We start from the raw sequence: 13,827 nt of genomic DNA, 5'->3' as shown, positions 1-13,827 counted from the left end.
TTTAATGATCCGCTTCGTGACTAAATTGAAACAATATGACTAGACGCTATTTTTTTTAAAAATATTCTTGCTAAACTATCTGTTCACATTTGTTATCACCTATACTAGTACATGAAGTATTTAAGCTATACAACATTTCAATTTTCCGAGTAAATTATTTTATTGAGTCGTATAGTCAACTTACTTTATTGAACAGTTTTTTTTTTTTGCATTGATTAACAAACTGTTTACATTTAGAGTTGTCATTTAACTGTATTTTGCATTATTATACATTTGCAATTGTGTAAATAAACAGAATATACATTATTTGCTACAAAATGATATATTCATATGCATTTATTTGTAAAGTTATATTAATTTGTCATTATCTGTATATTTCAGATCTGTCATTGCCTTCTTTGAAAAAATATAATAAAGTATTTGAACGTTCCGCATTCGAGTCATCTTAAGCCTTATTCCACCTGGTCAAAGTAGATTCAATCTTTTGATAGTGCGATTCCCATTAATTGATTTATGTTCATTGGCAATTTTTAAGTATATTCAGTTCGCCTAAAAAATCAAATCAAATATTTGATTTATAAGACTATTTAGTTCGGTTTATGGGTCGACAAAGATGACGGGTTAAACATTTAACTGACACTAAACAAAGAGGTATGCAGACCTGTTTGGAAAAAAAACTGAAAGTTTGTCCTGCAATAAGTCGCGTATATATGGTCAGATTATATGTGCATTTCTTTTTAGGAATCTTTTACATGCAGCCTGCAAACACATTCGTATCACAAAGCTTCACTTTTTTTAAAGTTCCTTATTGATATTTTTAGCCTTTTCCCATATGAACCTACTTTTTGAACCAGTGACAAATATTACAATTTTAACGGTATGGGATTTACTCATTTAAATGAAGGCTGTACGGTGACCTTTAGTTGTTAATTTCTATGGTGGGGAGTTGTCTTATTGGCAATCATACCATATTTTCTTATTTTATATTTAAAAGTAATTATTTACCAAGAAAAAACTTTTGATTTTAAATAAATATTGTTTTTTTATTTTGTCGCTTATTGTAAAATATTTTTTTCAACCTAAAAGATAAGATATATCGATATGAATGATGTAAACAATGAATACTTTCTATTCCTTTTACATTTTGTCTTTCTATTGATTATTAAATAACGAATACAAAATAAAAAATACAGACAACGAGAACAAGTAAATATACGGGAATTGTAATGGCCTGACCATTAAGCATAACCAACGATTGGGCTCAAGCAATAAGACTATCAGGTGCTGATAATTTATTCCCAAACCTATCTAACAAATGGTAAAAAGCTGAAAATACAAAATGAAATACAATTTTACAATGTGTTCAATTAATTTTATAATGTATGAATGTCAAGTGTAGACAAAAGCAAAGTCCATAGAACGCGAAATAAAGATGCATTTATTAAAGGCGAAGTTTCCAGTATATCACGGATAAAAGAGTTCAATTATGTAAAGAACAATTTGAAGGCATCAAATACAAAGTTATAAATGTAACTCACTCTGTGGTTAGCCACGAATTGTGTCCTAGATGACGTTTGTCATCAAAATATTCTCCAGTACTGAGATGACCTTGCAGTATTCAGTTCGAGGTACGTGTAAGAAAGGGAAAGGTAACGATGATACGATGTTTTGACATTCTATACGGTTTAACGATAAATAATCCTCCTAGGTCAGGAACGCATAAATAGATTAAGAATATAATTAAACAAACTTTATAAAATGACGAATGAGGTTACAGATACTCCCCGTCTGATATCTATCTGATATCACTATTCCATAAAATATAACACATATGAATGTCACAATATAGATCCAATATATGTACACAGAATTATACAAGGTCGTTCTCTAACAGAAGAATCATGTCCACGATGGGGCGAGTGTAGATAGTGGCTTTTCCATTAACGATTACTCGCACTTCTGCTTTTCGGACATGTTCGTCGGAACATTTAAATGAGTTCACTATAATTCCAACGGGCCACTGGGTTCGGCAAAGGTTTTTGTCCTTTAGAAGAATGACGTCTCCTTTGATGAGATCACGGCGATCTTCGGTCCATTTTCGTCGTTGTTGTAGTAACGGCAGGTACTCTTTCATCCAACGGGACCAGAAAACACTGGCAAGAGCCTGTACTCGTCTCCATTCTGCAAGACATAGATCTCGTTTGTCGAATTCTCCTAGATGATCTGAAGTGAAAATTTAGTCGGTTTTCTGTGTCAATAACATAGCCGGAGTTAATCATAACGGATTCTCTTGATCTGTTGATACCGGTACCAGAGGTCTAGAGTTCACTATTGCTGAAACTTCTGCCATAAGTGTGTTCAGCACGTTATTCGTAAGGCTTCTTCCGGCTGCATTTAAAAGCATAGAATCAAGAATTCTCCTGGTGATACCAATCATTCTCTCCCAGGCTCCACCCATGTGCGACGAATGCGGTGGATTGAAGATCCAAGTTGTACCAGAATTGTACAGAACGTTCTTGAAGGGTCCATCTTCAACATTGATTGAGTCAATCTTTAAATCGTCGATTGCGCTAAAAAAGTTCGTTCCACGGTCAGATCGGAAAATCTTAACTTGGCCTCTAATAGCGGCGAATCTCCTGACGGCGCTTATGAAGGTTGAAGAACTCATTTCCTCGATTAGTTCGATGTGAATAGTTCTTGTCACTAAGCATGTGAATACAATTGCCCAACGTTTTGAGTTGGCGTATCCACCACGTGTTTTACGTGAAACAATTGTCCAGGGTCCACAGGTGTCTATTCCGACGTTAGTAAACGGAGGTGACGGTTCAAGACGGTCCTCTGGCAAATCAAACATGATTTGATACTCGGTTTTTCCTCTGAGTTTGCAGCATGTCACACATTTGTGAATAATGGAAGAGATTAAGCGTTTTGCTCCGACGATCCAGAATCCTGCGGATCAAATCTGTGAAATGGCGACCTTGATGTTTTATCTTGTCATGGTAGTGTCGGACTAATAATGTCGCTATATGAAGGCGTCCAGAGACGATCAATGGTTTCTTTTCATGGATGTTTAAGTCAGATTTGACAATACGGCCTCCTACTCGTAATAGTCCTCGTTCGTCCAAAAACGGATTGAGGTTAGCTATCGGGCTCCGCTTATCAATTTGTTCCTGACGTGTAATGCAATCTATTTCATCTCCGTAAACTTCATGTTGTGCAGATATTAAGATGAAATTTTCAGCATTCGAAAAACTTTCCAGAGAAGTTACTGATGCCGCCTGATTTGATCCGTGTAAACCTGAGAAACGTTCTAAAAAGGCTATCGCTCGCACAAGTGATGTCCAGTTGGAGAAACGGTTGAATCTATCAGTTCCGATACCTTTATGCTCAGGTGTGGCTAATGTTTTTGCAACATTAACAGTTGCACGGGTTTTTCCATCTTCCTATGAATCTATTAGCTGATAAATGCCATCGGAATTCTTCTGTTCCGAGGAAAGAGGTTGTCTCGGTCCCAATAACCATTCACTGCTATGAATTTCTTGGGCTGGAACGGACCTTGTTCCCGAATCTGCGGGATTACTCCTTTGTGGTGGTTTTGCTGAGATACGGCCCGTAGGTACGTGGAATGCCCAATGTTTCAATGGCAATAAGAGTATCCCTCCAAGATTTACATTCAGTTGCTGCCTCATCAGAGAGAGGTCCCAATCGACGGTTTCGGATATTATTTTCCTTAATAGGAGTTTCCCTTGTATAATCACTGGAGCCAGAAATCCAAGAGGATCGTAGATGCTGTTAATTGTTGATAAAATTCCTCTCCGAGTGATCGGTTTGTTTTCTGGTGACAATTGGAATAAGAAGTTGTCAGTGTTTATTGTCCCAGCTGAGTCCAAGACTACGTTGCAGGGGTTTTCTGTCGACATCTGAGTCTAGATCCTTAAGAATAGAAGCCAAATCACTGGCTTGAAATGCAGACATAACTTCCGCACAACTAGAGGCGAACTTGTGAAGCCTTGAGTTTCCATATTTTGCTAATGCTTGCTGTGTGTCCTTCATGAGTTTCACAGCTTCCTCCTTTGTAGGACATGACGTAAGACCGTCGTCGACATAGAAATCTCTTGTAACAAAGCTAGTCACGTGACTGCCAAACTCTTGTTCTGATGCCTGTGCTGCTTTTCTGAGACCAAGCGTAGCAACGGCAGGTGACGGCCTATTTCCGAAAACATGAACTCTCATGCGGTATTCGACAAGGTTCTCTTCTAGGTCGTTATCTTTATGCCATAAAAATCTCAGATAATTTCGGTGTTCTTTTCTGACTACAAAACAGTGAAACATGTGTTGAACGTCTGCAGTTACTGCGACCATTTCTTTCCTGAAACGCAGCAATACTCCTAAGAGATCATTGGTCAAGTCGGGACCTGTTAGCAGGACGCTGTTAAGCGAGACTCCGTTACATTTTGCGGAAGAATCAAACACACCCCGAATCTGATCGGGTTTCTTGAGGTGATAAACACCAAACAATGGTAAATACCAGCATTTTTCATGGTCGTCCAACGGTGGGGCAAGCTCTGCATGATTGTTGTCAAGAATCTTACTCATGAATGTGAGAAAGTGTTCCCGTTTTACTGGGTTCCTACTCAGACTGGCGTCTAATAGATTAGCACAATGAAGAGCTTGTTGTCTGTTACTTGGCAATGGCTGTCTTGGCACTCGGAACGGTAACGGTGCTACCCAACTTCCTTCCGTGGCCCTCAAAAATTCGTTGTCCATCTGCTTCATGAACATTTTGTCTTCATATGAAATTCCAGGCTTATCATCGTCTCTTGTTTTTTCAAAGAGTGGCGATTGTAAATCTTTCTTAACGGGATCTGTGTAATTTTCCCGGATGTCAAACTTGCTTGTGCATGGTTGAAACGTGGACGGTTGTCTTGTAATTATAATGTTGGTAATTTGGACGTTTAGTTCAAAAGGCACATGCTGTTTGTTAATGCAAGTTTCTCCTATCACTACCCAACCCAGCTTCAATTGTTGTGCATATGGAGTTCTGGGTGGTCCAATGCGCTGGTCAAGGATATGTTGTGCCTCTATAAGGTTTCTGCCAATTAAGAGAATAATTTGGCAATTTTCCTCTATTGGTGGAATGCAACTTCTGAGTTCTTGTAAATGAGGGTGATGCATTGTGACTTCAGGAGTAGGTATTTCGTCCCTATTATTTGGAATATGATCACATTCTATTACTACAGGCAGGTCAAATTTGTCATTACCATTTATTGATTCCATGACGAAACCTCTTCCTCTTTTCCCGGAAGTTACTACTCTGCCGGAGCATGTTGATAAGGTATAGTTTTCCGGTTTATCTTTTACGTCGAAAAGATGGAAATATAAGGCCAATGCTAGTGACCGGTTGCTTTGGTCGTCAATGATGGCGTACATCCGGATAATTTTGTCCTTGTTATCCTTGTGATAAACATTCACAGGTAGTATTTTAGCACAAAATTTTCAGCTATATGTATCCTTGCAGATATCGGTACAGGTAGAAGTAACTGAGGTTGACTTAGTTTCAGCCGATTCTGGTGGCTCCCTGCCGTAGGCTTGCTTGGGCTAGCTAGACTGAGAACTTGCAATTTGCTGTGGTTTAGTGATGTGAAGTGCAGTAGTGTGTTGTTAACTTCCACATTCTTTACAACTTATGCGTGCATTGCATTCCCGGCTTCTGTGTGTGGTGGAATTGCAACACTTGTAACATACATTGTTTTGTTTCAAAAGACCGTTGCGTACCTCTATTGACTTGGCCCGGAACGCTCGACATTCATTTAAGGAATGCTTTGTATTGTGCAGAATACAAAGACCTTGTTTAATAGCGTCTCCAGATTGCTGCTCAACCGCTGTTTTATGAGCACCAACTTTATTATTGGGGTGAGACGTGAACCTAGGCGCAGCACCTTTTGTATTAGGTGTAGCTTTTGACCCAAAGATGAACCCAGGGTCGTTTTTAATTTTGCTTATTTCACTGATGAATGCAGATAGCTCCGTAAAAGGCGGAAAGGCAACATCGTGGTTCGATTTATATCTAGATGCCCTAGTTATCAACTTTTCTTGAAGTCCATAGGGTAGTTTTTCAATGATAGGGTTTATTCCGGACGGTGAGTCGAAATAAGCTAGCAAAGATCCCAGCTAGGGATTTTCCTTGTGATATTCTATTTCTGATAAGATATCAGACAGTTCATAGAGACGTGCATTGTCTTTATTTGTCAAGGTTGGAAAATTGACGAGTTTACTTGTGAGAGAAGCCTCCAACATTTCTAGAGCACCATACCGCTCATCAAGCCTCTTCCATAATCTTTGTATGCCTTTTGTAGGATTATTTGCGTTCGACGCTCTTATGCTAATGGCATGTTTAGCAGACTCTGGACCGAGCAAATTGATCAGAAAATCTATCTGTTCCGAGTCCGAAACCTGTAATTTGTCTATTACGTTTTTAAAGCTGACTTCATGTATGGAAGGATTCTGCCCGGTCATTAAAGCTTGTTAGCCGGGAGAACAGCATGTCCTTGCGTAGGGGAAATCTGGTTATCTCCGACGTAGGGTTGATTTGTTGCTGTCGTGCAACAGGGATCTCTTCTGCAACACCCTGTTTTTGGTGTTTATCAAGGATCTCCTCTGAAACGCCTAGTTTTTGGTATGCAACAGGGATCTCTTCTGAAACGCATTGTTTTCCTATGCCAGTTATTATTCCGAGATCTGGGAATACTTTAACTTCCGGTGACTTAGCATGTGAAGGCAAGACCGCAGGTGTCTGTGATGGATGGCAGATTCAATGCCACGGAGGACACGAAGTCTGGCGCTTCATGACTTAGCTCAATTTTAACAGGAGTTTGTTTTTTCTGATGAGGGGCTGTCACTTCCTGTATGGCAGTTGGTTCAGGATGTTTATTAACAAAGTCTTGCACACGTTGGAGCAGGTCTTCCGTCTCGTCAGGGAGATCGTCTAGCGCTTGGCTGTCATGGTACTCTAGGATACGAGCCTTCGCTTCTGCGGCTGCAGCTTCTCTCTGTGCTTCTAAAAGGTTCAAATTGGCCTTTAGTTCAGCTCTTTCCCGGCTTACACGCGCAGCCTCTTGTTCCAATTGAGCTTTCCTGCGTATTTCGTTAGCTTTTCTTTGGGCGGCCTCCTGTTCTAATTGAACTTTTCTTTGAGCGACCTCCTGATCTGCTTGGATGGCGTCTTGCTCCATTTCGGCTTTGACTTCTGTTTGTCTGAACAGAGCTTGTACTTCTAATAAGGCTTGCTGTTTAAGGATCAGGGTATGTTTTTCAGCAAAGGCAATTTTAGACTTAGCAGTCTCTGCTTTGGCACGCTTCCCCCGTGCTAGGCTTGACATATCAGAGACGTTTGAGCTCCCACTGTGCGAGGTTTTCTTGCCCTTAGATGTCTTCGTTTTTGTAGATTTAACCTTTGTCAGGGTGAGGCGATGCTCGTGTAAAGTTTCAATTGCCAGGTCAACTTTAGACATTCGGATATACGTTGGAAGTTTACACGTATCAATGTCTTTAAGACTGTCTAACGTTCTTGTATTCTTAAGAAATTTCAAGTACTCGTCTGTGAGCCTGCGGTAATTAGTACAGGCTTGTACAATTTTATCTTGTGCTGTTTGCAATTGCTGGAGGTCGTTAGAAGGCGTGGTCGTTTCCAATAAATGGAATTCTAGGTCTGACCATAGGACCTCTAAGTCATGATAGAACTTGTCACGTTTCTCTGTAAAGGCTCCTTGTCCCTTTTCGTTAAGTTCACGTACTCGTCTAGTCTTGGCATTTTCATCTAAAGGTGTTGTAGCAGACGGGTTCTCTATTTGTTCTTTAACGACATCTCCCTCTGGGGGTTGAACCTCGTCCTGCTGTTCCGCGTGACTGGGATCCATGATGTAAATCAACTAACTGTAGGCAATGTTGGTTCAACGTTGTTGGTTTGCTGCCTAAACACACAAGCTATGTTGCGTAGTGTCAACGTAACAGCTACGAACGATGCTCCGTTGTATTTCCTGTTCAGGAGATGTGTAGACAAGTTGTTGTCAATTTACTGTACGTCAAGGGATGACGCGTTGGTTGTAGACGTAGAACTGACTTGAATTGGTGTAATCTGTGAGACACAACAGGCAAGTTGTAGACTTTTTACTGTAATGGCCTGACCATTAAGCATAACCAACGATTGGGCTCAAGCAATAAGACTATCAGTTGCTGATAATTTATTCTCAAACCAATCTAACAAATGGTAAAAAGCTGAAAATACAAAATAAAATACAATTTTACAATGTGTTCAATTAACTTTATAATGTATGAATGTCAAGTGTAGACAAAAGCAAAGTCCATAGAACGCGAAATAAAGCTGCAGTCATAAAGGTGAAGTTTCCAGTATATCACGGATAAAAGAGTTCAATTATGTGAAGAACGATTTGAATGCATCAAAGACAAAGTTATAAATGTAACTCACTCTGTGGTTAGCCACGAATTGTGTCCTAGATGACCTCTGTCCTCAGAATGTTCTCCAGTACTGAGATGACCTTGCAGTATTCAGTTTGATGTACGTGTAAGAAAGGGAAAGGTAACGATGATACGATGTTTTGACATTCTATACGGTTTAACGATGAATAATCCTCCTGGTCCGGAACGCATAAACTGATGAAGAATATAATTAAACAAACTTAATAAAATGACGAATGAGGTTACAGAATAGGAAAACATGTTACGCACAACAAAGCAAGAACAGAAATTTAGATATAATTTTACCACCAGAAAGAGTAACAGATTTACAAATTTGTTTTAATTCATTCCTTTACATTTGATTTTTCACTATCTTTCACAATCAATTAAAACCTTCTGATTCACTTTGTTGTTTTATTTTTAGCAATTATTGTGAGAAACCAAAATTACTTAGATATCGCTAGTTTTCATTTTACTTATTAACAATCTTTTGTGGACAAATTAAAATTATATTATTTGTCTTTAATTTTTATTAACTTATTGACTTTTTTTGCTGCATATTAAAAATCTGGCATCAATAACTATAAGTTACTTAATTTACATATGCATTCGTCTATGGTTTCTTTTAATTGTAAATATTTGTTGGAGGTACATAATATGACTAAAATCGATAACGTTTTAAACGGATTGAGTACAAATAAACGGAGTTGCTTTTCTAATTGAGTGAGTTACCTTACAGGGAGGCGGACAATTTAAAGTCTAATAGGACTTAATACCAATTTGATTTCGTTTAACGGGGCAGTGGCTAATTAGTTTGAAGTAGCGGTAAGTACATCTAGCATACTTACTTTTCTAAGGCTATTTACTATGAACAACAAAATTATTTATTTTGTAATAAATATTTCCGTCTTCCATGCATATTATTTTTATTTACCTGTGTACGTTATTTTATTTGGCGGCATTTTGTCCAAGGTTATGGTTGTCTTTCTGATATTGTTTTACATCTCACCCTCCTTTTTTTCTTAATTCTGTATTTACATTCTGTTTGTTTACTTGTTTTTTCAATTTGTCTTTTGATTGAGTTAAGCGATTTCAATTAATATTCTATGGTGTGTCTTTCTATGTTTTAATGTTACACTATTGTTTCAGGTTAGGGTGACGATTGGCGCCTGTTAAAACGTTTAAACCCGCTGCATTTGTTTGCACCTGTCCTAAGTCAGGAACCTGTTGTTCAGTAGTTGTCGTTTGTTGATGTGGTTCATAAGTGTTTCTCGTTTCTCGTTTTTTATATAGATTAAACCTTTGGTTTTCCTGTTTGAATGGTTTTACACTAGTCATTTTTGAGGCCCTTTATAGCTTGCTGTTCGGTGTGATCCACGGCTCCGTGTTGAAGGCCGTACTTTGACCTAAAATGGTTTACTTTTAAAAATTGTGACTTGGATGGAGAGTTTTCTCATTGTCACTCATACCACATCTTCTTATATCTATTAATATGAGTTGCAGCAAATACATTTACAATCAGATTCATTAACGATCATTTAATTGAATAGGAAATTGATCATTCACCGATCAGTCAAGATTGCCCTATCGATCTTCGCCGATCAGTCAACTTCACGTTAAACAGTAACGCCTAAGATTGCAAGTACTGTTCCATTTAGTAAACACTCATAATAGTTTTCCCGTCATATTTTATCATTTTTTTTGACGATTTTCTATACTTTTCTCGAATTAAAGACCAAAAACCGGATAAGAATTTATTATTGCATTCGCCTCTCATTGTTTTTTACATTGTGTATCTGAAACATTATGGATGCTTTTTTTATCACAAGGTCTACTAGTTGGTTTAAACGCCAATCAATTTTGCATTTAGAGAAAATTATCAATACTTTCTTCGTTATCTCAAATCTATTAACATTCATTGACATATCGATTGGTAAAAGCCATTTTCGAGAACATTTTTACAATCTGTGTCAAATATGTTCAACGCTTGAATCGTATTATCTATCTTAAACTGGTAAATAATTCCAACTTTTGCAAGCCTACCTATTTGAGAATTATGAATAATTTTGGTTTGAATAAGATTCTCAACAAAAGTAATCCATATCTTACAAAGCAGTCATATTATGTCAAATGGGATTACATTTAATTTCTTAAACTTTAAGTTAATAAACTCACTGTCCGTCAATAAGACATACCTGCTGTTAAATGAGAGGATCCATTTTCGTTTCAACTAGATCTTCATTGACGACGATTTTCTTGACTTTCCTGGAAATGCAGCTAACAAAAAAATAGAAATCAACAATAGTTGAGCGTGTTATTAGATTTTTACGCAATGAATAATTTTTATTAAATTTTTCAATCATTATATTCGTTGGAAAATACCTGTGCCAAGTAAGGAATACAACAGTTGGTTATATTCGTTTCGTTGGTTGAAATCGTCGAGAATTTGATTTTGTTAGGTTATATGGACTTCCGCCTTTTTAAGTTTACATTTGAGTTCGGTAAATTTGCTTATACTCTTTCTATAAACCAAAATACAGTTCTGGTTTGCCCAATTTGTGTTACAATGTATTGTATAAAACATCATGCACTGATATATTTGTACTGATTATATTTAAATCTTCTGATGGTGACAGCGTTGACGAATTTGGCATTAAGATGAAGTCTGTATTGTCAACTTTACGGAGACTTAACTTGATTGTAAGTTAAATTAGACTTGTAGTGAAATTAACAGTGATTTAGTGTGCTATTGATTTCTTTTGAGACATCGATTTATTTATTTTAAAGAAGCTTTTCAATCCTTTCAATTGATAACTCAAAATCTAAATATATCTGCCCGATTGGTATTACATTTTTTTGTCTGAAATATAGTGTTTGCATATTTTCAATGTAAATGCCTGTTACTTCTAAAATATCTTTACAATTATTTTTTCAGAACTTCTTGATTGCATTTATCAAATGATCAATTTGAAATTCATGTTGGTAAAATAAAGGCAACAGTAATATACCACTGTTCGAATGTCATAAATCGATTGAGAGAAAACAAATTCGGGTTACAAACTAAAACCGAAGGAAACACATCAACTATGGGAGAAAAACAACGAATTAATAGAAACACTGAAGTGAACAAAAAACAAACAACAATGCAACACACACAGAAACGATCTATAAGATAACAACTGCCATTTTCCTGACTTGGTATAGGACATTTTAAGAAAAAAGTGGGGTTGAACCTAATCGTGTGGCTAGCCAAACCCCAAGCTCTATGGCAATGTAAAATATAACACTAAAATGACAACATTACATGACAGGAATACAGTACAAATAAATGCAAGAACATTCAGGACAGAGAAATACACAAATAAACAATACAATGGTACATTTCGACATGCTAACCACAGAAAAAAAACGAACACGTAAAACAACATAGGACAGCACACAAAAACAGCACAACAGAACCACGAACTGTCTTTCAAATGACTGGATCAACGCCACAAAAGTGACGTCACAGGTCGTCTAACCCTAAAAACGCGGGGAAAATTTTGTATCATATTTAGTCGATATTTTAAATGATTGTTAAGCTTGCCTCGACTTTTAGATAAATAAACTGGTGCTGTAATCAGCAATGCCTAAGGGTATGAATTTAGTTTTTACATAGAGATTTTTCTAATAATAATTACTAAATGAAAGGTTATCGAGAGCAATTGGATGTAAAAACTATAAAGTCGATGACCAAGTGACAACGCCATAGAAAAAAAAAAAAAAAATAAAACGACGAAAAAGCCCAGTCGTGATGCTAATGGAGGTACAAACACAACGATAAGTCTATTTCGGTGATGACACGTGTGAGGAAATGATGAATGTAATATGGTACGACAATTGGACCATATATGTCATCATCTGTAAAAAAGATTTTCAAAAACGGTCAACCAATTATACAGCAGCATGTGAAATTAAAGGAAAAAGCTAGCATTTTTTTCCCTAAGAAGCTGCTGTATGAAATCCGCATCGTTTGACAAAAAGAACAAATATTCAAGATAAGAAGCATAGTTCGTTCCTATGAGAAGCCATTAAGTTTTTCAATCAATTAAATTCGGAAAAACAAAATGCAACTCTAGTTCGCTCAACTGTTGTTACAATGTATTATCTGCAAATGCATGCATTTGGACGGATTCTCAATAAGGTTTTGAATAAGAGGAAAAAATAAAAGTAGTAGGCAATCATGAGGGCCACAATGCCCGAACCGAGCATCGCAGGCGCGAAGTGGGTGAGCTCGAGAGGGGGTATACCCCCTTCTCGTTAAGAGAACATTTTTAAAATTTAGATTGCCGGAGGTGGCATCAGGGCTGTTCTGAGTATATTTTGACCTCTTATTCTTCATGTTAATTTGTCCATTTTTAGTAGCTCATTTAAATTTTTTGCTCAAAAACTGAAAATGAATGAGATTTTTTTTGGCAAAACTTGCTTCACCCCTTGCATGTTCAATGTTCTTCTTATTGCAAATCTTTATCACTAAGGGCTATTCCAGAATTGATTGTGTGGGGAGGGAAAAACACTTTTTATTTGAATAACATTTTGATTCATTTTTCCTTAACTTTAAGTTTTGATTGGGAAAATATGTAAAGTAGCCCATGCAATTTTTTTTATTAAAGTGCCTTTCTCCTCCCCATACATCCATTCCTGGAATAGCCCTTATAATTGTGTCTTCACTTCATATTATGTTTTAGTGTCTTGTATTATAGTTTCACATAGAATTCATTGAGAACATTAATTTATGCTTTAAATTTCAGTAATTCAAAATCTGGTCAGATTGATATTTAGAGGAAACCAGAGTTGCCTGAGGATACTAACAACCTGCAGTAAGCAACTGACAAAATATGGCTAGAACAATAATGAATTTTAAATCTAGGAAATAGGAACTATGTAGTGTCAACATTTTATCAGGTTACACTCAATCCTCTCTGTTGGTCAGAGGGAACAAGTTAAATCGGCACCTATAAAAAGTCAAATCGGCATCTGATCAAATAGGCACCTATTTTATAGTAATTACGGCATTTAGTTGGTCAGTTCAGCACCAAATAATATTTTTCATCTGTTTTCTGCTTTTTTATTATTTAGAAAAAAATTAACATCAATTACGATTTGTATAGATTTTATCGTTTTGTTTCAAACGCTCAAATGATTTGAAACTGGTTTATGTTTACGTTTATGAAGATGGAAGTTGTGAAAGTTGATTTTAACGAGAACTGTGTTGACAAAGGACGCTAGAGCGCATCTTTTATCCGTTTCATCTTTTCCAATGGAAACTGGTCATAAATGTCTCAGACTTACAATATCCGAAATGGTAGCTGT

At 36.9% G+C, this 13,827-nt stretch overlaps 1 protein-coding gene and 1 long non-coding RNA gene across 50 annotated transcripts in view; one reads left to right on the top strand and one right to left on the bottom strand.

Moving 5' to 3' along the window:
• LOC127719308 (uncharacterized) overlaps window positions 1-13,827 on the bottom strand; it is a 188,608-nt gene that overhangs the window by 25,933 nt on the left and 148,848 nt on the right. For 38 of the 49 annotated variants that reach the window (XM_052225352.1, XM_052225353.1, XM_052225351.1 and 35 more), the window contains 2 exons: window positions 10,671-10,752; window positions 1,280-8,274 (listed from right to left, as the gene is read on the bottom strand). The exons of 1 other annotated variant lie outside the window; for it this stretch is intronic. In XM_052225352.1, coding sequence (XP_052081312.1) covers window positions 3,862-5,430 — 1,569 coding nt within the window. In that variant the 5' untranslated portion in view covers window positions 5,431-8,274; window positions 10,671-10,752 and the 3' untranslated portion in view covers window positions 1,280-3,861. Of the gene's footprint in view, window positions 1-321; window positions 550-1,277; window positions 8,275-10,670; window positions 10,753-13,827 lie in introns of those variants that run through there. 10 more of the 49 variants (XR_007990205.1, XR_007990206.1, XR_007990208.1 and 7 more) reach the window with 5 other exon arrangements.
• LOC127719315 (uncharacterized) overlaps window positions 1-13,827 on the top strand; it is a 49,042-nt gene that overhangs the window by 12,965 nt on the left and 22,250 nt on the right. The window lies entirely within an intron of this gene.

Source organism: Mytilus californianus, unplaced genomic scaffold, assembly GCF_021869535.1.
Source record: "Mytilus californianus isolate M0D057914Y unplaced genomic scaffold, xbMytCali1.0.p SCAF_11, whole genome shotgun sequence".
Taxonomy (NCBI): Eukaryota; Metazoa; Mollusca; class Bivalvia; order Mytilida; family Mytilidae; genus Mytilus; species Mytilus californianus.
The sequence above is the reverse complement of the archived record's forward strand: the minus strand, read 5'-3'. Positions and strand labels throughout refer to the sequence as shown.